At 42.5% G+C, this 23,999-nt stretch overlaps 1 protein-coding gene across 1 annotated transcript in view; it reads left to right on the forward strand.

Moving 5' to 3' along the window:
• The window catches only part of vipr2 (vasoactive intestinal peptide receptor 2), a 126,940-nt gene extending 113,259 nt beyond the window's left edge, over positions 1-13,681 (forward strand). The window contains exons 10-13 of the mRNA XM_043690682.1: positions 7,929-8,020; positions 9,924-10,053; positions 10,139-10,180; positions 11,000-13,681. Of these exons, the coding sequence (XP_043546617.1) occupies positions 7,929-8,020; positions 9,924-10,053; positions 10,139-10,180; positions 11,000-11,158 (423 nt within the window). The 3' untranslated portion in view covers positions 11,159-13,681. The remainder of the gene's footprint in view (positions 1-7,928; positions 8,021-9,923; positions 10,054-10,138; positions 10,181-10,999) is intronic.
• The last annotated feature ends 10,318 nt before the right edge of the window (positions 13,682-23,999 follow it).

A 23,999-nucleotide genomic window follows, 5' to 3' on the forward strand; every position in this document is an offset into this window, starting at 1 on the left:
AAGGCAGGAATTTCCCTTCCTGTCACACCAGCTGTGACAGAATAGGAGGCCAAATTAATTCCACAGGTCAATCAGTTTAACTTCGGTGGTGGAGAAATTTCTAGAAATAATAGCGCAGGACTCTTTTTAGTATAAAGTCAGGGGATGTGTTCTTCACTAGCTGGGCCAACACTTATTCCCTGTCTTTAATTGCCCTTAAGAAGAGGGTAGTGAGCTGCCATCTTGAACCGCAGCAGTCCACAAGCTGTAGGTTGGCCCACAATGCCCCTGGGAAGGGAATTCCAGGATTTTGACCCAGTAACAGTGAAGGAACAGCAATATACTTCAAAGTCAGGATGGTGAGTGGCTTAGAGGAGAACTTGCAGATACTCATGTTCCCAGCAACATTAATAGCTATGTGGGCAAACACAGGTTAATTAAGGAAAGTCAGCATGGATTTCTCAAGGGAAAATCGTGTTTAACTATCAATCATGCAATCACAGAGAATCACAGAATTGGCACGCACAGAAGGAGGCCATTCAGCCCATTGTGCCTGCATTAGTTCTATTCTCTAGTGCCAATTTCCTGGCCTGTTCTCTATATCTCTGCACGTTATTTCAATCCCCATAAACATCCATGCTCTTTTGAATGCTTCAATTGAACATGCCTCCATCACATTTCCAGGCAATGCATTTCACACCCTAACTACTCTCTGTGTGAATATGTTTTTCTCATATCGTCCTTGCTTTGTTTGCACATTATTTTAAATAAATACCCTTTCATTTCTATTATGAGCAGGAACAACTTCTCCCTATCTTCTGTGTCCAGCCCACTAATGCTCTTGAAAATCTTGATTAAATCCACCCTCAATTTTAACCATAGAGTCATAGAGATGTACAACACGGAAACAGACCCTTCGGTCCAACCTGTCCATGCCGACCAGATGTCCCAACCCAATCTAGTCCCATCTGCCAGCACCCGACCCATATCCCTCCAAACCCTTCCTCTTCATATACCCATCCAAATGCCTTTTAAATGTTGCAATTGTACTCGCCTCCACCACTTCCTACCACTCTCTGTGTGAAAAGGTTGCCCCTTAGGTCTCTTTTATATCTTTCCCCTCTCACCCTAAACCTATGCCCTCTCGTTCTGGACTCGCCCACTCCAAGGAAAAGACTTTGTCTATTTATCCTATCCATGCCCCTCATGATTTTGTAAACCTCTAAGGTCACCCCTCAGCCTCCGACGCTCCACTGAAAACAGTCTCAGCCTGTTCAGCCTCTCCCGATAGCTCAAATCTTCTTCTCTCCAAGGAGAGTAGTCGCAACTTCTTCAATCTATCTAGCTGGAGATTTTTTGATGAAATAATAGAAAGGATTGATGCTGTTGAAGTGGTGTACCTAGGCTTCGAAAAGGCTTTTGACACAATGCTACACAACAGACTTGTAAGCAAGGTTTGTGGAATCGTAAGAACAGTAGAAATATGAATGCAAAATTGATTTTCTGACAGGAAACAGAGAAAAGTGGTTCATGGATGTTTCTCGAACTAGAGAAAGCCTTGTGGTGGCATTCCCCAGTGGTTAGTATTGGGACCCTTACCCCGACTCCAAACTTGGTGCATTGGCTACAATCTGAAGCTTTGCAGTTGATATGAACCTTGGATACATTGCAAACTTTGTAAGGAAGATAATGTAGATCTTCGAAAGGAAGCAGGCAAGTTGGGTGGAGAATTTCAATGTGGAGAAATGTGAAATAATTTGTTTTGGTAGAAACAGCAAAATGAAAGAAATATAAAACAAAGGGTAAATGCGAAAACGTGAACAGGAGCAGACAGCACTGATTTCAGATTGTTGGCAAAAGGAACAAAAATGATATGAGAAAAGACTATTTCACATACATGTGGCCAAAATCTGGAATACACTGCCTGAGAATATGGTGGAGGAAGGTTCATACAAAGCATTCCTTAAGACCGTAAGACAAAGGAGCAGAATTAAGCCATTGAGCCCATCAAGTCTGCTCCACTACTCGATCATTCCTGAAATTCTCCTGCCTTCTCCTCAGAATTTTGATCCTTTACAAGAACCTATCTATCTCTGTCTTAAATACATTCGATAACTTGGCCTCCACAGCTCCCTGGGGCATTGAGTCCCACAGATTCACCAACCTCTGGCATAAAAAATTCCCCTTCATCACAATTCTAAAGGGTCATCCCTTCACTCTGAGGGTGTTCCCTCAGATCCTAATCTCTCCTACTCGTGGAAACGTCTTCTCCAAATCCACTCTCTCCAGGCCTCTCAGTATTCTGTACATTTCAGTCAGATCCACCCCTCATCTTTCCAAACTCCATCGAGTACAGACCCAGAATCCTCAACTGCTCCTCATATGACAAACTCTCCAACCTTGGAAACATTCTGGTCAACCTCCTGTGTGCTTGCAGTATTTTAAGTGCAGTCTGACCAGAGCCATATGCAGCCTCAGCAGTACATCTCTGTTCTTGTATTCTAGCCCTTTCGAAATGAATGCTAACATTGCATTTACCTTCCTAATTGTCACTGTACCTGCATGTTAACATTAAGAGAATCCTCAACTAGGACTCCCAAGTCCCTTTGCGCCTCAGATTTCTGAAGCCTTTCGCCATTTAAAAATTAGTCTACACCTCTATTCTTTCAATAAAAGTACATAATATCACACTTTCCCACGTTATATTCTATGTGCCACTTCTTTGCCCACTCTGCTAGCCTTTCCAAGTCCTTCTCAACATTTTCTCAACACTACCTGTCCCTCCACCTAGCTTTGTATCATCTACAAACATAGCAACAATACCCTCAGACTCTTCCTCCAGATCGTTACTATATAATGTGAATACTTGTGGTCCCAGTAGAACTCCATTTTCACCAATTGCCAATCTGAATAGACCCCTTTATCCCCATACTCTGCCTTCTGCCTGTCAGCCAATCCTCTATCCATGCCAGTATCTTGCCCCTAACACTATGGGCTCTTATCTTATTCAGCAGCCTCCTGTGCGGCACCTTGTCAAAGGCCTTCTGGAAATTCAAATAGGTCATGTCCACTGGCTTGCCTTTGCCTAACTGGCTCATTATCTCCTCAAAGAATTCTAACAGATTTGTCAGGTATGATGTCCCCTTGACAAAGCTGTGCTGACCCCAGCTCTATTTTATCATGTACCAAGTACTTTGCAATCTCATCCTTAATAACGGACTCTAAGATCTTACCAATGACTGAGGTCAGGCTCACCAGGGCAGTGACTATAATATTCTAGAGTCAGAAGTCACACAACACCAGGTTATAGTCCAACAGGTTTATTTGAAATCACAAGCTTTCGGAGCACTACTCCTTCATCAGCTGAGTAGATTGTAGAGATATTGATGATGATCTTTCTGGAATCATGGAGGGTCCCAGAGGACAGGTGAGTGGCTAGTGTAACACCCCTGTTTAAGAAGAGGGTGAGGCAGAACATAGGAAACTATAGGCTGTGTTTTGTGTTTTAAGAAGAGGCTGAATAGGCTGGGACTTTTTTCGGAGGAGACTGAGGGGTGACCTTATAGAGGTCCATAAAATCATGAGAGGCATAGATAATAGCTGTTAGGTAGAGACTGAACAGGCTGGAGCTATTTTCTCTGGAGAGTCGGAGGCTGAGGGGTGACCTTATTGAGGTTTACAAAATTATGAGGGGCATGGATAGGGTAAATAGACAAAGTCTTTTCCCTGGGATCGGGGAGTCCAGAACTAGAGGGCATTGGATTAGGGTGAGAGGGGAAAGATATAAAAGAGACCTAAGGGGCAACGTTTTCACGCAGAGAGTGATACGTGCATGGAATGAGCTGCTAGAGGAAGTGGTGGAGGCTGGTACAATTGCAACATTTAAAAGGCATTTGGATGGTTATATAAATAGGAAGGGTTTGGAGGGATATGGGCTGAGTGCTAGATTGGTGGAACTAGATTGGGTTGGGATATCTGGTCAGCATGGACGGGTTGGACCGAAGGGTCTGTTTCCATGCTGTACATCTCTATGACTCTATGATAGGGGAGTCTAAAACTATAGGGCATAGGTTTAAGGAGAGAGATACAAAAGGGTCCGTGAGATAATTTTTCTCACACAGAGGGTGGTGAGTGTCTGGAATAGACTGCCAGAGGTAGTGATGGAGGCGAGTACAACTTTGTCATTTAAAAAACATTTGGAGAGGTAGATGGATGAAATAGGTATGGAGAGATATGGACTAAACACAGGCAAATGGAACTAGATTAATTGTGAAAAGTGGATGGCATAGACAGATTGGGCCGAAGGGCCTGTTTCCATGCTGTAACCTCTATGACTCTATGACATACTGATGACTGCTAGGAGTCCTGTATACAATTCCCATCAGGGTCTTTTCCCCTTTGTGCTTTCTCAACTCTACTAAATAGATTCGATGCCTTCTGACTCTGTATCACTTCTTGCTATCAATGTAATTTCATTTTCTTCACTGACAAGCCATCCCCACCCCCTTTGCCCATCTGCCGGTCCTTTCAATAGGATGCGTATCCTTGGATAGTTCCCAGTTCTGACCGATGAAAACAATCAGGTCAAAAGCCTTCTTCACCACCCTGTCGATCTGTGATTCCACTTTCAAGGAGCTATGAACCTGCACCCCTAGGTATGTCTGTTTGACAACCCTCCCCAGGGCCCAACCATTAACTGGTTGAGTCTTGTCCTGGTTTGCTTTTCCAAAAGACAATACCTTGCATTTATCTAAATTAACTCCATCTGCCATTCCTCCAGCCCTGATCCCCTTGCAGCCACATCCCTGTGATATCCAGGAAGGAGCTTATGAAGGGCTTAAGCCCGAAATGTCGATCCTCCTGCTGCTCGGATGCTGCCTGACCTCCTGGGCTTTTCCAGCACCACACTCTGGACTCTGTGATATCCACAACATTGTACCTGCCAATTTCAATCTGCGCTACAACATCATTGTCCTTGTTTTATATACTGTGTGCATTTAAGTATAATAGCCCCAGCCTTTCTCATGCCTGTCCATTTATTTGCTGTGCCTGAAGTTAGACTCTTCACTTTTTCCCTACTCTCTGCCCTATGACTTGTTCTGGAAACGCTGGTAACCTTTGTTGAGCCCTCCTGCCACTTTAACTTTTTCCGTACTTTTTCACGCACCTGAACACACACACACAACCCCTCCCCACTGTACAATTTGCCAGGGCTCTGGTCTCAACATGATTCAGGTAGAGTCCATCCCATAAGAACAGCTTCCTTCTTCCCATAGTCCTAATGTGAAGGAAGAGGCCTCTGGACAGATAAGTTGTTACAGTGGAGACTGCATGTGAGGAGAGGAAAGGGGAGCAGAGAATGGGCCCAGAGGCATGATTATAGAGGGTAATATTAAGACAATTTTAAAAAGCAAGAGGCAGAAGTGCTCAAGGAAAAGAAACCAACTCCATTCAAAGGGTGGTGGTGGAAGGTTGCTTTTCAGACTGGAGGCCTGTGACCAGCAGTGTACCAGAGGGATCAATGCTGGGTCCACTGCTTTTTGGCATTTATATAAATGATTTGGATGTGATATAGGAAGAATAGTTAGTAAGTTTGTAGCTGACACCAAAATTGGTGGTATAATGGACAGTGAAGAGGGTAACAGAGTACAATGGGACTGTGATCAGATGGTTCGATAGGCTGAGGAGTGGCAGATGGAGTTTAATTTAAATAAATATGAGATGCTGCATTTTGGAAAGGCAAATCAGTACAGGACTGAAACACTTAATGGGAGGATCCTGCGTAGTGTTGCTGAACAAAGAAACCTTGGCGGAGCAGGTTCATAGTTCCTTGAGGGTGGAGTCACAAGTAGGCAAGGGAGTGAACAGAACGTTTGGTACACTGGCCTTTATTGGTCAGAGTATTGAGTACAGGAGTGGGGAAGTCATGTTGCAGCTGTACATGACATTGTTTAGGCCACTTTTGGAATACTGTGCTCACTAATGGTTTCCCTGCTATAGGAATGATGTTGAGGTCAAAAAGTGTACAGCTGGAAAAGCACAGCTGGTCAGACAGCATCCGAGGAGTAGGAAAGATTTTAACTTGAAAGGGTGCAGAAAAGATTTACAAGAATATTGTTGGGGTTGGAGGTTTAGAGCTATAGGGAGAGGCTGAAAAAGCTGGGGCTATTTTCCCTGGAGCGTCAGAGGCTGAGGGGTGACCTTATAGAGATTTATAAGATCATGATGGGCATGGATAGGGTGAACAGCCAAGGTCTTTTTCCCCAGGTAGGGGATTCCAAAATTAGAGGGCATAGGTTTAAGGTGAGAGGAAAAGAATAAAAAAAAAGGAGACCTTTTCACAGAGGGTGGTGTATGTATGGAATGAGCTGCCAGAGAAAGTGGTTAAGGCTAGTACAATTACACCATTTAAAAGGCATTTGGATGGGTACATGAATAGGAAGGGTTTAGAAGGGTATGGACCAAATACTGGCAAATAGGACTAGATTATTTTAGGATATCTGGTTGGCATGGACGAGTTGGACCAAAGAATCTGTTTCTATGCTATGCAACTCTATGACTATGACTCCATACATGCATTTTCATGACTGAACAAGAAACTGTCAATGGAAAAAGCTGAGAGAGGGCAAGGAGAAGAGAGTGGGAACTCATTTCAGGGTGTTGAGAGGAGGAAATCACGACAGTCAAGTGGCTTGGGACAAAGAGCGACCAGACAGCAAAGATAGACACTGTCACTACAGGCTTGAATCTGAATTATTTCAGGGAGATTTCAAATGACGTGTTCTGTGAAGAAACAAAAGCACAGCATTCATTTAGCTTCCCTGCTGTTTCTGTATTCCTATTATAAATTGAGTATAGAAATAGGGTGGCCTTGCTAAAACTGGACAAGAAACTAGACAGACCTCGAAGAATGTTATAAACAGTTTTGGGCCCATTAGGTTCAAGGCTATCCATGTATGGTTCACTAAGTTGATCCCAAGTATGAAGAAACCATCTTATGAGGAAAAGTTGAGTAGTTTGAGTGCAGTAGTCCTGTATTCATTGGAGTTTAAAAGAATAGAAGGCCATCTTATTGAAATTCTTTAAGGGAGTTGACAGGATACATGCTCAGAGGTTGTTTGCCCTTGCAATAGAGTCTAGTCTAGGACCAGAGGGCATTATCTCTGAGTAAGGAGTCACCCATTTAAGACAGTGATGGAGAGGAATTTGTTCTCTCAGAGGTTAGTGAATGTGTGGAATTCTTTATCACAGAGAGCTGGTGAGCCTGGATCGTTACATATTTGGAGGCTGAGAGAGATTTTTAATCAGTAAGGGAATCAAAGGTTATGGGGATAAGACAGCAAAACGAAGTTGAGGATTATCACAGCATGATCTCCTTGAATGGTGAAGCAGACTCAACGGGCCGAATAGCCTACTTTCTGCTCTTAAATCTTATGATCTTAAGGTCTACTCTCCTATCTCTGCATGTAAAGGACCCCCATTTGTTTTTTACTGTCCATCTCAAGTTAATCTTACTCTAACACAAAAACATTGGAGATGCTGTTGCTGTCCTCTTCAGTCGGCATGGAGAGCTGGTCTGGGCTTTAGCACATACAGGGGTTATACAGTGGAGTGACAAGAATGGGTGGAATCATTGGTCACTAGGTCCACCTGACACAGTGAGAGGTGGGCCTGACATACGATGGTCAATACTCCCACCTGATTCAGACAGAAGTCTTTTTAAAGATGCAGATCGAGGTTTTTGTGGTAATGGGTGACACAACCTGCGATTTTGAAACACAAGTGATCTTGTTATGTACCATGCTTGCAAATACAAAAGGCGCATGTCTGAAGGCAGTGAAACTATCAAATAAAATGTGTTCAATGTATCTTCAGGAATAACAGGTAAGGTATCTTTGTATTCTCAGGAGTGCATGTAGCTCATCCAGACATTTCTGTTTAATTTACAGCTAAACTTTCTCCTGTTTATTAGTATTGTACGAATACTGATGCAGAAACTAAAGTCACCAGATATTCAGGGCAACAACGACTCACAGTACAAGTAAGCAATTTATTTATTGTCTCAAACTATGAGCATAAGCGAAAATGTTGGGTCTTTTTCACATTACGCACAGACTCAAATACAAAACATTTGTGTGTAATCGGTCCCAATTCAGAAGTTTTGGGAAGGTATATTAAATCTCAAATATCAAAATCCACCAAATAATGAGGCATATATTCACTTTATCAATAATTATTCATCAAAATCAGTTTTTAAGATCATTGTGTATGAAAAATATATTGAATTATTGTACCATTCTGGCATTTAGCTAATTTGTCTCTTGACATGCCTCATTCATTCCATTGTAGAGGTCGACAGGATTGTTGAAGTCTCTTTGTGCTTTTACTTGCACTGTTGTCCCTTATTCTCACGAAGGCAGCTTTATCCTTTTTTTAACTTAGATTAGATTACCTACAGAATGGAAACAGGCCCTTCAGCCCAACAGGTCCACACTGACCCTCCGAAGATTAACCCACCCAGACCCATTCCTCGACTGTACATTTTTCCCTGACTAATGCATCTAACACAATAGGCAATTTAGCATGGCCAATTCACCTAACCTGCACATCTTTGTACTGTGGGAGGAAATAACAGAAGACCTAATCCTCAGTGAGGTGGGAAAGGGACTCTCAATCCCTTCATCCAGCAGAAAGCAGGCAATTTCGGGAGAGTTCAAGTCTAAGCACTCCACTCACCCTCCTTTCCCCTCCCCTGACCAGCATAACAGATATATGGAAACACAGAAGATAGGAGCAGAAGGAGGCCATTCGGTCCTTCGAGCCTGCTCCTCCATTCACCACAGTCATGGCTGATCATCCAACTCAGTAGACTAATCGTGCTTTCTCCCTATAACTTTTGATCCCATTCGCCCCAAGTGCTATATCTAGCCACTTCATGAATACATTCAATGTTTTGGCATCAACTACTTCCTGTGGTAATGAATTCCACAGGCTCACCACTGTTTGGGTGAAGAAATGTCTCCTCATCTCTGTCCTAAATGGTCCATCCCGAATCCTCAGATTGTGACCCCTGGTTCTGGATGCAACCCCCATCAGGAACAGCTTCCCTGCATCTATCTGTCTAGTCCTGTTAGAATTTTATGAGTCTCTATGAGATTCCCCCTCACTGAACCCCTGCGAAAGCAATCCTAACATAGTCAATCTCTCCTCATACGTTAGTCCCGCCATCCCCAGAATCAGCCTGGTAAACCTTCGCTACACTCCCTCGAGAGCAAGAGCACCAATCTTCAGAAAAGGAGACCAAAACTGCACAGAATAATGCTGGTGTCTGCTTGATACCATTATAGGTATAATGATTGTACAATAGAAAGACAGAGGGTATTACCCATTATTCTTTCTGATCTAATCATAAACATTAATGACCTTTTTAATGTAGAGATCAGTCTGGAAGCTTCTGATTAGGTACCCCTCAGTAAAATAACATGATTGAGGGGATAGGTTAGGCAAGAAGTCTCCACTAGACCCCACAGAATAGCTTTGACCATGGTACCATTGGATCTTAGCCCCTCTCTCTTCCTGAACCCCCTCCTGAGCCATCTCCTCCCTTCCATACCTACTGTACATTGGCAGGATGGTGAGCAAGCTGCCTACTGCTGAACCCAGGGAACTGCCTGTTCAAGACAGGCTCCTCACCTCCAACATTTGAATGAAACCCATTGTTTAAAATGAACTAGTCCTCCCACAGCCTCTGGCACGGTTATACCCCTTGCAAGTTAATAGTCCTGCTGTAGTGTTTGATTATAAACACGGTGGGTATTGTTTGGTCCAACTGGTATACAATTCGAATTGACCTTTCCTGTGCGTGCTGTCATGAGACATTTGTGCTATGGAGCTGCTGGATTTATATGTCACACTGATTGTTCCTGTTCTTCCTAATTAACCAGGAGACTCGCCAAGTCCACATTGTTCCTCATCCCATTGCTTGGAATACATTACATCGTGTTTGCTATTTTCCAGGACAATGTTTTCAATAAATATCAGATTGCATTTGAATTATGTTTTGGATCTTTTCAGGTAAAAAAAAAATTCCTACCTCTCCCAATTTCTTACACCAAATGAATTTATGGTGAATTCACATATTGTTTTGTTCCTTGTGCAGGGGCTTATTGTTTCAGTCCTGTACTGCTTTTTAAATAGTGAGGTAAGTTAACTTCTGATTTTGTCAAACTTGTCAGTTCACCACTTTGCTTGTATCGAGTTACTTTAATCAACCCATTGCAGACATGCTGTGATACACATTCAAGGCAGGTGAGACTTGAACCTGGACCTTCCTGCCCAGAGGTAAAGACACAACTGCTGTATCATAAGCAGCATGGTGGTTCAGTGGTTAGCACTGCTGCCAAGGACCTGGGTTTGATTCCAGCCTCAGGCAACTGCCTGTGTGGAGTTTGCACATTCTCCCTGTGTCTGTGTGGGTTTCCTCAAAGTCCAGAGATGTGTAGGTTAGTTGGATTGGCCATGCTAAATTGCCCATAGTGTCCAGGGGATGTGGAGGCTCGATGGATTAGCCATGGGAAATGCAAGTCTGGGTGGTATGCTCTTCAGAGTGTCAGTGTGGACTCAATGGGCTGAATGGTCTGCTTCCACACTGGAGGGTTTCTATGATAGGAACCTTGTGAACTTGTTTGCAATGAATCAAGATAACTACTGCCAGCAGCTCAAAGGACAATTAAGTTTTTAAGTATATCGTCTTCTTAAGTATACATTAAAATGGTAGCTATGTCAAGTCATTACTTTTTCTTATTAAATCAGTAAGATTGATGGTCTCTGACTTTCTATTGTGCAATGATTGTTGTTCATACACAACATCAGGAAAATGTCAGGAGTAAGACAAATCATTAGAAATGAGTGGGAGAATTCGAATGTGTCTCTTACATATTTATGTGGCTTGATATTAGAACCAAACTATATGAAATTAAATATATTAAAATCATTGACATTCTTCATTCTTAAAATATAGGTTCAAGTTGAACTGAAAAAGAAATGGCGGAGCCTGGTTTCAGGTTGTCACTTGAAGCCTGATTACAATAAGCACAGAACATCATTTTCAGGGAATGGCTATTCTCGCCGTTGTACACGATCTCAGTCCTTCTTGCAGACGGAAACATCTCTGGTCTAAATGTGGTTCCAAGGCCAGTAGTTTTCTCCTTAACAAAAATCCAGCAGAATCAAGCGACCTCCGTACATTCCGTGATAGAGATCTGGGAGAAGCTGATGGAAATGTCGGGCACAGATAGTTCCTTTCCAAACTCGAGTATTTGCGTTTTGAGATGTGTACGCTTAAAACTTTCAGCAGTAGGAACAGGCCAACACCATTTAAAGAGTTTCTTGATTTTTTTTTATCTATAATATCTCCTTCTGCACCAATTAAGTGACAGCTTGAACATTCATTTACCAAACTTTCTGAAGTCAACTTTTTCACCTTGCAATACGGATAAGCCATATCATCAATCCCTGGAATGCATTGAGTTCCTGATATCTGAGGTCCTTGAAGATATTTGGGCACTCGTACACTTTCACAGAAATCTGTCAGCAGTATTTATTGAAATTGTATCATGTCACACTTGGACTGTGTCATCACAAGAGTTAGATTTGTGAGGTTATTTTGTATATTGTTTAAACATTCCAGGATTTTAAGTTGTATGACTCATGTTCTAATTGTTTCATAACTTGTATTGCATTAGATGGGAGATGATGGCATAATGGTAAAGGTTCCAAGACAGAGGCTAATTTTGTGGGGAGAATCAGTTCCGATCCCACAGCAGCAGCTAATGGATTTTAAATTCAATGAATGAAATCTGGAATTGAAAGCTAAACTCAATAATGGTGACCATGACAACTATCACTCATTGTCAAAAAGACTCATCGGGTTTCTTAATGTCCTATTGGTCAGAGATCTGCTGTCTTTACCCTGTCTGCCTGACATGTGAGTCCAGATCGGCAGCAGTGTGATCAAATCCCGAACTGCGCTCTAAAATGGCACAGCAACCCATTTACTTCAAGGAAGGGCAATATACGGCCTTGTGAGCAATGCCTATCACCCAGGAAAGATTAAAGAAGGCAATTTTGTGCCACAAAGTGTACTTTGAGGGATTAATCTGGGGCTGTGTTGTGAATAAGAATGTGACAATTAGAAACTAACACCACTGCTCTGTGGGACTGTGGTACTCAAGAAACATTTGAGGCCTGGATATTACTGAGACCTAGCTGGAATAAATGGTGGGTTTGAATGATGTTTTTCTCTCTGCTATTTCCTTAGAATTATGGAATGGTACAACAAAGCAGGAGAACTTTAAACTATCTTGTAAATTCATCCCTTATTGGAAAACTCTCCAATTTAAGAATGTATCCATTTTCTTGGAAAGACTATTTTTAAAATTATTTACTCCAGCCTTTTAGGTTGTGCATTCCAGATCATCATAACTCAGTTTGAATAAAATTCTCTTCATTTCACTTTCTCTTCTTTACCAATTCATTTAGGCACTTCTGCTATTGAAAACTATTCCCTCTGTTCACTTTATCGAAGATATTAAAGCTCCTTAGTGTTCTCCAATAAGAACTTCACAGCTCCTGGAATACATAGGGGAAAAAATTAGGCCATTCAACCCATTGAGTCTTTTCTGAGGTGAAGTGCCTCAATGTGACTGATGTCTCACACCCTTGGTACCAGTTCAGTAACTCCCTCTGCATCCTCTCTTGACATTAGCATAAGTCAAATTAGTTTAAATAGATCAAAGACTCCATGCAACAATCCCTAGCCTCACAACTGCATTCAAATAATATCAACTATAAGTTGAATAAAATATAATGAATGGACATCAGAACCAAAACCCTTAACAAAAAACTATGAATTGGTGATGTAAAGAATTAGTAGTAACTACCATCTACTTATCTTCTAAATATTTCAAAATAGCTAATTCTTCCATTTGGTCAGCATCGAACATGCAATTGCATTTCTATTTGCACTGCAGATAGTGCAGAATTGGATAATGCAGAAAAAAAACTGGCTTTCAATAAAATAACGTGATTTTAGCATCAGTGAAAGAGTCAGTGCAGTGAAATGGTCATCTGGAAACCTCAATTTGGTTCAGATGTTTCAATGAATGATTATAATAACACAAGCAGCAACAAGGGGAGAACGTTTGCATTCTCCAGTCAACAGCTGCAGTGCCCTGAAATACCCTGGAAGGCCATTTGTCGCCACCCCCCCTCCCCACACCTTATCCCATGGCCTGGGAGGTGACTGTAAACATCATGTTAATAATCACTCGGGCTTTCAGGAGAGGTCTGCACTCAGACCACACCTCCTCACTCTGTGGTCAATCCAAATAAACTATCCCCATACATGAGAGAGACAGTTGGTGATGACCTGATCCTCCAGTCAAAATGGTGCGTGTTTCTCTCTCTGTAATGTTACTCCAATCCAAGAACAGTCATTTTTTAAAAAATTATTCATTTACGAGATGTAGGTGTTGCTGTCTAAGCTAGCATTCATTGTTCATCCTGAATTGCCCAGAGTGGAGAGAAGATTGCTGACAGAATGATACAGGCCAGAACAGGTGAGGTAGGCAGTTCCCTTCCCTAAAGGAGCATAATAGAGTCATAGAGATGTACAGCCTGGAAACAGACCCTTCAGTCCAACCCGTCCATGCCGACCAAATATCCCAACCCAATCTAGTCCCACCTGCCAGCACCAGGCGCATTTCCCTCCAAACCCTTCCTATTCATATACCCATCCAAATGCATCTTAAATGTTGCAATTGTACCAGCCTCCACCACTTCCTCTGGCAGCTCATTCCATGCAGGTACCACCCTCTGTGTGAAAAAGTTGCCCCTTAGGTCTCTTTTATATTTTTCCCCTCTCATCCTAAACCTATGCCCTCTAGTTCTGGACTCCCCAACTCCAGGGAAAAGAGTTTGTCTATTTATCCTATCCATGCTCCTCATAATTTTGTAAACCTCTATAAGGTCACCCCTCAGCCTCCGACGCTCCAGGGAGAACAGCCCCAGCCTGTTCAGCCTCTCCCTGTAGCTCAGATCTTCCAACCCTGGCAACATCCTTGTAAATCTTTTCTGAACCCTTTCAAGTTCCGTCCTGTTCCCCCCTCCGACATTTGATGATGATTTTGTGGTTATCACAGAATAGAATCCTTACAGTGGGGACACAAGCCATTCGGCCCATTGAATCCAAATCGACCCTCCAAAGAACATCCCAGCCAGACCCACACCCCTTATCCTATCCGTGTAACCCCACATTTCCCATGGTTAATCTACCTAGCCTGCACATCCCTGGCTGCTATGGGCAATTTGACATGGCCAATTCACCTAACATGCACGTCTTTGGATTGTGGGAGAAGCCAGAACACCCGGAGGAAACCCACGCAGACACCTGGAAAATGTGCAAACTCCACACAGATGGTAACCTGAGAGTGGAATTGAACCTGGCACTGTGAGGCAGCAATGCTAACCACTGAGCTACTGTGTCACCATCATTATATTTCTATTTCCAGGTTTTTTTTCAAATTGCACCGTCTGCCATGGTGGACCTCTATATTAATAGCCTGGCAATAATATTGTTAGGCCATCACCTCCCCAATATTGTCATTGCACCAGAACTCTAAGTATTAACTGTTTCTCTGTCTACAGATGCTGCTAGACTTGTTACGTTTCTGCACAGTCTCTCTGTCTTCATTACAGGCTGAAACTCTCCTGCATTTGCTGCTGACTGGCTCATTAGTGTTTCCAGTATCCAACTAGGGAACAATTTAAACTTCTAAGAGTGATTTAACAATCTCTAAGCTATTTACTCAACAACAATATTAGCAACAAGCAAGTTAAGGATTTTTTTCCCAGCCATGAAATAAATTGGTTAAAAGAAATCAAGAATAAAAATTGTTTATTTAGGATTCAAAGTTTCAGACCCCTAATAATGATGTTAATTAAATCATTATTGTTTGGATGGTTTGAGCCTTTTTATTCAGCAGCTAGGTTGTTTTATTAATTTTAGTGACTAAAACAAAGTAAATGAGATAAGGAAAAAGCATATGAATATGATGATGATTCAAACTTGACACGAAAATATTTCACCAACAGAAAAAAATTGTGTGATTGATGTCATAGCAGTCTTTTTTGATACTGTCAAAAAAATCATTGACTCTTACTTATTGACACCACTTAGAGAAAGACTCTCCCCACCCCATAAATCTTTTAGAAATACTTCAGCCATCTTGGGAAAAAACAAAATCTTCATTCATCTGTATGAAGACGCCATATTGGTAAAGGAAACCCGAACATTGAAAACAGTATTTAAAACAGCAGGAATATTAACAGCTTTCAGTTTTAGTACGATCTTTACAACAAAGATTCAACAACAACTTCAATAAACTAGGAATGCAGCAAGTCGACAAAATGAGTGTAGTACAAGGAGATCAGAAACTTAACAATGATCATCCAAATACAGAAAGCAATTTCAAACACCTTTCAACAATTGGCAATGCAAAAAACAAAATCACCCGTACCAAATCTTTCCATCAGAGAAATACAAGATATTTGGTAGATCAACAAATTGGCAAATATGGAAGGTCCAATTCCCAAAATTTCAAGCGGTTTCAGGATTGGATGCCAAATCAACAGTAGCGCAGGCCAATACACTTCAGGAGAACTTCAGTTCAGGTATTCCATAGACACAGATTGATGAAAAACAAGCTACAAGTGACAATCTTCTAACAGCTTTTGATCAATATTTCACTTCAAGAACAAATACTGGTGAGAACATGCTTCAGTAGCAGATAGAAGCTCACAGACAATGTAGATAACTTTATTAATTACCCCTGTGTACTATCTGAACCATGCAACTATGAAAACTTACAGCAAGAGCTCATTTTTGATATTATCATTGTTGGTGTCTCAGATTAATCGATCACTGAACCTCTTTACATAAAAGCTGATCTAGCTCTAGAATCAGCAGACTGAATAATACTGACTTCAGAGCTAAGGAAATTGTTCAAGAAGCATTACATAGCGAAAGTTCCATTAATGAAAAACCTTCTACAGAGAGTGTTGGCTACTTAAAGGAGTAATCAGAGAAGACAGCCTTCTCATCTGAAAAAATAAACCACATGTGACAACATCACCACAAAACATAATGCAATCTAATGCTTCATTGTTTTATTACTGACATGGTTCCAAACACCCACATCAGCAAAAACAAATTGCTCCATCCTTAAATCAACGTCTTCATTGTAGGAAATGGTGTGAGACAATCTAAAGAACACACCAAGCATCAAGATAAAACATTCCCAAGCCAACATATATGTTCATGCCTTGGAACAGAACTTTGAAGAACGATCAGCGCTGCAGTGGAACAAGTTTCTTTATGTGGCTACCTAAGGATGAACAATATTGCTCTTTTTCTCTGAATTAATACTATCACATCATCCAAATGCTACTGATGGAGAAGGAACAACCAAATTTCCATGTACATTCCTGCATCAATACAAAACCCTTCAGCAAGCTCTGCTGATCTAACAGAGGCCAGCAGAGAAAACTGAAAACTCACCAACCTTACCTCCAGGGTTTCTATCCCTTGTTCCAGACTTTCCTGACCCACCTATCAGTGAGATGAATCAAGTGAATGACTCGGGGAGGGGTGGGGGATAAAGAAAAACAAATGTATAGTAAAATGTTGTAAAATGTAATCATCTAGGTAATTCATTTGAGAATGTATATAAGTGTTAATCAGTGTTAATGACAGGGAAGGAAAACTTGTGGAGGAGTGATGTTTAAGAGCTTTAGGACCTCCGCACAAGCTTGTGATGATGTCAGGGAGTTGCTCCTCACTGGGCAGAAATAACACAGTATGGGCAGAGTTAAGAAAAGAACAAGAAGACATTCACAGAGAACTCTGTGGAGCAGAGGGCTTAGCATTAGGTAGTAGAGTTTGTGGAAAAGTCTTTCAACAGTGTAACAGTGAGCTTAGAGTCTGCTATAGTGTGAATATATAATAAACAGTGTTATAAAGCAGTCCAAGCCAGAAGACAGTTCTTGACCTTGTCTTTTCCTCACCCAGTCTGTTTTTGGATGTGGGCATGAAACCACACAGCAGGAGTGAGGCTCGTCTATCCACATTCACCCCAAATATTGGCAGTTAAAGGCATCCTTCCTATCCCAGCCTGGCAGGAGGAGTTCAGGGCTGCTTGGCATGAAGCAGGGGACTAGAATAGAGTGGTACTGGAAAAGCACAGCAGTTCAGGCAGCATCCGAGGAGCAGGAAAATCGACGCTTCGGGCAAAAGTCCTTCATCAGGAATAGAGGCAGAGTACCTGCAGAGTGGAGAGATAAATGAGATCATGGGGATGGTGCTGAGCTGGAAGGTTGGAACTGGGGTAAGGTGGGGGGAGGGGAAATGAGGAAACTGGTGAAGTCCACATTGATGCCCTGGGGTTGAAGTGTACCAAGGCGGAAGATGAGGCGTTCTTCCTTCAGGCGTCGGGTGGTGAGGGAGCGGCAGTGGAGGAGTCCCAGGACACCTCCCTCAATGGCTCTCTTTCTGCACCCCAACAGGGTCTGCTCCATGGGTGCTCCCTCCACCTCCAGCCTCTCTGTGAGGACCTCACCCACCCTTCTCATCCCCTCAGGCCTCCTGCCCACTGTGCTAGAGCCATTGTATTTGGTTTATCCTGGACTCCAGAATGTAGAACCTGGGACACATTGTAGTCCCAGTACTGGTCAGTGCTGCTGAGAATAAGGTAGCCATAATCTCAGAGGACCAAAGAGTTGCTTTCTCAACAGAGAGAGAGAGATGACTGATGGTGGTTTAACGTGAGGGTTGCGTTGCCTCAGGTGAGGGGCGAGGTTGAGAAGGAAAGCCTTTCATGGTAATGGGAGCCAGTTAGCTTGGATGGCTGGTTTGCAATACAGACCGACACCAAGAGTACAGGCTCAATTCCTGTCCCCATGCTGCTGAGTGTATAGAGTTGCTAGCCTTTATTAAAATATCCCACAATGCTCCACAAAGGCTGTTGACACCAAACCACAAAAGGAGATATTAGATCAGTCCACCAAAGGTCTGGTCAAGGAATTGTTATTAAGGAGTGTTTTTAAAGCAAGACATTGAGGTTAAAAACTAGCATGGTACTGAGAAGGAACTGCAGAGCTTGGGGCTCAGACTGCTGAAGACAGAGCCACTCATGGTGAAGTGATTAAAACTGGGGGAGGTACAAGAGTCAGAATTAGAAGTAAGCACATTTCTTGTGGTGCCAGGAGGTGTCACAGAGAAACCGAATGCAGAGGTCATGAAGAGGTTGGGGGAAATTTTAAAATCGAGATGTTGCTTGACAAGGATATAGTTAACAGGGTGAGTGGATGAATAGGACTTGATGTGAGTTAGAGTACACAATTCAGCCTGGTTTGAATCATTGAAATTGAACTGCCACTTCACCTTAAAAAATGTGTTGTAGGTGAATGGAATGGGAAGGTGATACTGGACTTCAGTGTGTCATAGCTTCCAAACAGTTTATTCAAGCTTAATAACCATAAATACTCAGCTAGAAATATTATACATGATTTGGAGATGCCGGTGTTGGACTGGGGTGTACAAAGTTAAAAATCACACAACACCAGGTTATAGTCCAGAAATATTATAGGTAAACTTGTGATCATTATAAACCAAACCCATGCAATCAATAATTATGACCCCACAAGGGAACACAATTGCCCATTGTTATAGGTGATTATCATGAATATTTTAAACAACCTGCCGTGCAGTAACTTTCAGGTGAGAGAATTAAGTTAAAGATGCTAAGTTGCATTAATTGCAGCAACCAAAAGGTATAGATCAATTTCATAGTCAGCAATGATGTATTTCCTGTAATATCTACCAATGCTTTTTATGAACAGCAAAACAATAACAGCTCCAAAGATTTTATGGCCAAAATTGGCATTAGTTCAGAGTCAGTAAAGGATTTTATAAGACACTCAACCCAAAACGTTAACTCCAATTTCTCTTCACAGATGCTGCCAGACTTGCTGAGCTTTTCCAGCAATTTCTGTTTTTGTTTCTGATTTAGACCATCTGCATTTCTTTCAGTTTTTATTAAGAATTTTATAAGGATCTTTGCTAAGTTCTAGCTGTGACTGTTCATTAACTTCACATTATAACAAATTGGATTTTTTTTTACATGGATTTGGAAACATGCAGCCTCAAGACCCAGAATCGAACAAACCTAACACAAATCGGGTTTTGTTGTTTGAGCACGATGGCTGTGGTTAATGTGGATCATTATCTAATGACAACAATGTGTCAGGCTAAAGGGAAAAGGCCAGGCAGTGGCACAAGATACATTGAGGGTCAGCATGAATATTGACAGGCTGAACAGCCCCTTTATGAGCTGTAACCATTTTATAATGTCAACTGGGGACAAACATGAGACAGCTCACAGGCCCTGTTTTGTGGTGAGCCACAGCAGATGCTCTTTGGTGAAGGTGCCAGGGTGTACTGCAGCACCATTGCATGGAGACTAAACAAGCTGATCATGATATCATGATGCGAATGGTGCCACTTTGAAACTGAGCAAGGATGTTCACTTCACACGGCCAGCCACACACTCAAAAAGATCGGACCGCTCCTTTACCCGCCCAACTTTCTCAAGCAATCAAATGTTAATAGTTTCCTTCTGGTTTCCTTCTGGCTACATCTTTGCTTATGCAATGAAGTGCTTTCTGTTGTTGAAAAGATCAACAGAGGGTAGCGTGGTGTTCAAAGAATGTTTGATAATTTTACACCCTGCCTCCTGCAAGGGCCATTCTCCCAGATTTTCCGTCTCTATCACATCTGTTCCAACAATGTCACCTTCCTCAGGGAAGCCTCAAAAATGTCCATCAACTGAGGATTCCCTAACACTGTAGCCGACAGGATCTTCAGCCGTGTTTGACCCACCTCCCACAATTTGGCCCTTAACACTTCCCAACCCTCCCACAACAATGATAGGGTTTCCCTGGCCCTCACCAACCTCCACATGCAAAGGAGCGTAAGCCAACACTTCTGTCACACCGCATCAGGAGGTGGAGAAATCACCATTTCAGGCAGAACCCTTCTTCAGGACTGGAGGGTGAGTGTAGGGGGAGCTGCAGGTAAAGGGGGTGGAGGGGGCAGGGTGATGAAGTGGGGATAAGTGGAGACTGATAGAGGGTACAACCTGGTTACACCTGAAACGTTGACTTCTCCAGCTCCCCTTACACGCACCCCCATTCCTGAAAAAGTGAACATCAACTTCTCCACCTCCTGATGCTGCCCGGCTTGCTGTGTTCTTCCAGCCTCCTGTTGGTCTATTTTGGATTCCAGCATCTGCAGTTTTTTATTGTCTTTAATCAAGTTTATTACATTGTGAAATCTCTTCAAAGGATGCCCATTTTGAAGAAGTTCTCTGCTAACCAGGTTGTGCCCACTACCTGTCTTCACCTATCCCCACTTCACCTCCCTGTCCCCCCACACCCCTTTTATCTGCAGCTCCCCTTACACGCACCCCCATTCCTGAAAAAGTGAACATCAACTTCTCCACCTCCTGATGCTGCCCGGCTTGCTGTGTTCTTCCAGCCTCCTGCCTGTCTATTTTGGATTCCAGCATCCGCGGTTTTTTGGCTCTAACACTTCTATAACCTCCAATGGGATGCCACTACCAGACACATATTGCCCTCCCCTCCTTCATCAGCATTCCACAGGGACCATTCCCTCGGGGATATTCTGGTTCACTCCTCCTCCATTTTGTATATTCCCCCCACCCCTCCCCCACGAATTCCCAGAAGCTATAAGACCTGCCCATTTACCTGCTCCTTCCTCACTACCCAAGGGCTCAGACACATCTTCCAGGTAAAGCAGTGATTTCCCTTTACTTCATTCAATCTAATCACAGATCAAACTGTGGTCTTCTGTCTACACTGGGGAAGCAGAATGCATGCTAGACAAAAGCCTTACAGAACACATACTTTCTGTCTGTAAAAATGACCATGAGTTTCCAGTTGCCTGCCACGTCAGTACACTACCATGTTTCCTGACATATTCTTTTCTAAGGCCTGCTGTAATGTTCCAGCAAGGGTCAGTGCAAGCTGGAAGAGCAACATCGCATTTTCCAGGGGGAAACCCTGCAGCCTGGGGAATGCAACATTGAGTTCAATAACTTTAGAGCCTGACTCCATTCTTCCATGTTTTTTACCCACCTCCACACCCTGCCCTGTTCTGACATGGGTTGCTTTTAGCACAGTCACCTATGCTCACATACTCCTTAGGCCCATTATCACATTGCATTGCCTGCATTCAGGATAACTGACCCATTTTCTCCTAGTCTTAGCTCTCACTATTACTTATTCAGTTTCTCCCCTGCCCTGGCCTGCTGTCCACAATTTCCTTATTCACCTACCCTTTTGTATCTCTCTCTCTGTACTCCATCTCCACCTATCCGCTCACCACCACCACCCCCAACCCCTGACCCCACTTGAGCACTTTTTCCTAGCTATTAACAGTTTTGAGGAAGAACCCTGTTTCTTCCCACAGATGCTGCCAGACCTGCAGCAAATTCTGTTGTTGTTTCAGATCTTCTACATTGGCAGTTCTTTGTTTGATTTATTTGATAATTTCAAGGATCCATTCCTCTTGCAATATAGCCTGAATGGAGGAATGAACAGAGGTCACACAGAGCTTCCAGATTAGTTGCTGGAAGATAGAAGAGGAGAGGCACTGAGCAGAAGGTCAGATATGTCCAAGGCTTTCAGGAGCAGCTCTCTATGCTTTAGGAGGAGCATCCTCAGTGCAGGCAAAGAAATAAATGTGAGGAATTTGTGGTTCACTACAAAGTCTACATCCATTATTGGAAGCTAATGTTGGGGAGGTGACAGCTTAGTGGTATTAGTGTGACCTCTTAATCCAGAGACCCAGATAATGTTCTGGATACCCAAGTTCAAATCCTGCCATGGCAGATTGTGGAATTTGAGTTAAATAAAGAAATCTGGAATTAAGAGTCTAATAGTGACTGGCCATGAATCCACTGTTGATTGTCAGTTCACTAATGTCCTTTAGGGAAGGAAGCTGTCACCTTTACCTGATCTGGCCTACCTGTGACTCCAGATCCACAGCAATGTGGTTGACTCTTAACTGCCCTCTGGCCAATTAAGAATGGGCAATAAATGCTGGCATAGCCAGTGATCCCCTCATCCTATGAATGAAATTTGTAAATAATAACTAATTTGGTTTGCAGCCACTTGTGCCCAATACATATACTTTCAGCAAATCATACAGGAAGAATTCCTACACATTCTTCTGAAGGCTTATCATAGTTTCCATGGAATTTTCACAAATACCTTTGGTAAACATCACAAGTGGCTGTTTTTACCATCTTGGTCTTCCACTAATCTTCATCTCAGGTTATAGGCACAGTGCAGGAAACCCTGTACAGATATTCTAGTGCAATGAGATGTAGGTATCACTGAGAAATAAAAACGCAATTCAACCATATCCATGGACATTAAAGGGAACATGGAACTTTCAACCCTACATTCAGGAACTCGTTCAGCTTTGACCCGGCCTTGAATAGGAGTATGATCATAAATCAAATAAGCGCTGCTGGCTAATCTGATCTGTACTGAGAATTTTTACATATTCATGCGCAGATAAGATACAACATTCTATAGACTGCACAACAAATAGGTATCATGTTCCGTTCCTTGCTGGCACCTTCAATATTCCAACTTCTGGGCACCAGATTTAGAAAGCACGCCAAGAGCACTTTATTGTCTATATCCCAAAAAATCCAGGCCCAGAAGATTCTGCCCAGTGATGGGAAAACAGTCAGTATGGTTAAATCTGGACAAGATTGTACTGCCACCATTCATCCATTGCCAGGCAAACATTACATTAACTTGCCTGTGTACTAAACCACCAGTGTGTCACACATTGCGTACCTAAATTTTACTGCACCAAATTATCTCCTCGTCAAATCCTCATTGTGTCAGACTACCACTGAATGAAAAATCACTGTTCTAAAGTACAAACATTATTGGACCAAATTGTCTTTGCACCAATCCTTCCATAATGGCATTGTGGGTCTACCTACTGCAGCAGTTCAGGAAGGCAGTTCACCACCATCTTCTCAAGGGCATTTTGGATCAGCAATAAATGCTGGCCCAGCCAACGATACTCACATCCTGGTGAATGAAAACAAAAACTATTTTCCCAATGGACATGTTTATTACATGTATACTGCAGGGGAGGTGGTGGTGTAATGGTAATGTCACTGGAATAGTAATCAGGACACCAGGTTACTGCTGAGGATCATGGGCTCAAATCCTACCATAGCAGGATTCAGTACAAAAACATATTGAATGGAAAGTTAGTCTAATGCCATGGAACATGTGTTAATTGTTGTTAAAAATCCATCTCGTTCACTAATGTTCTTTAGAGAAGGAAATCTGCTATCCTTGGCTGAGCATCTGGTTTGTGATGCAGAGAGATGCCAACAGCATGGGTTCAATTCCTGCACTTGCCAAACTTACCATGGAGGACTATCCTTCTCAATGCCTCCCTTTGTCTGAGGTGTCATGACACTCAGGTTAAACCACCACCAGTGTGTCTCTCTAAAGACATGACTTTACCTTCCATCTTTACATGTGAATCCAGACCCACAGCAATGTGGTTAACTCTAAACTGCCCACTGCAGCAATTAAAGCTGGTCAATAAATGCTGACTTAAAAGCAATGCCCACATTCAATGAACAAATAAGACAAGCAAGATTCAAAATATCAGTGGCAGATAGAATTTAATGTAGATCAATGTTACATTTTGGTAAGGCAAACCAGAGCAGGACTTACACAGCCAATGGTAGGGGCCTGGGGAGTGTTGTTGAACAGAGGGACATAGGGGTGCACGTTCATAGTTCCTTGAAAGTGGCATTGCAGGTAGACAGGGTGGTGAA

This window comes from Chiloscyllium plagiosum, chromosome 5 (genome assembly GCF_004010195.1).
Source record: "Chiloscyllium plagiosum isolate BGI_BamShark_2017 chromosome 5, ASM401019v2, whole genome shotgun sequence".
NCBI classification, from domain to species: domain Eukaryota; kingdom Metazoa; phylum Chordata; class Chondrichthyes; order Orectolobiformes; family Hemiscylliidae; genus Chiloscyllium; species Chiloscyllium plagiosum.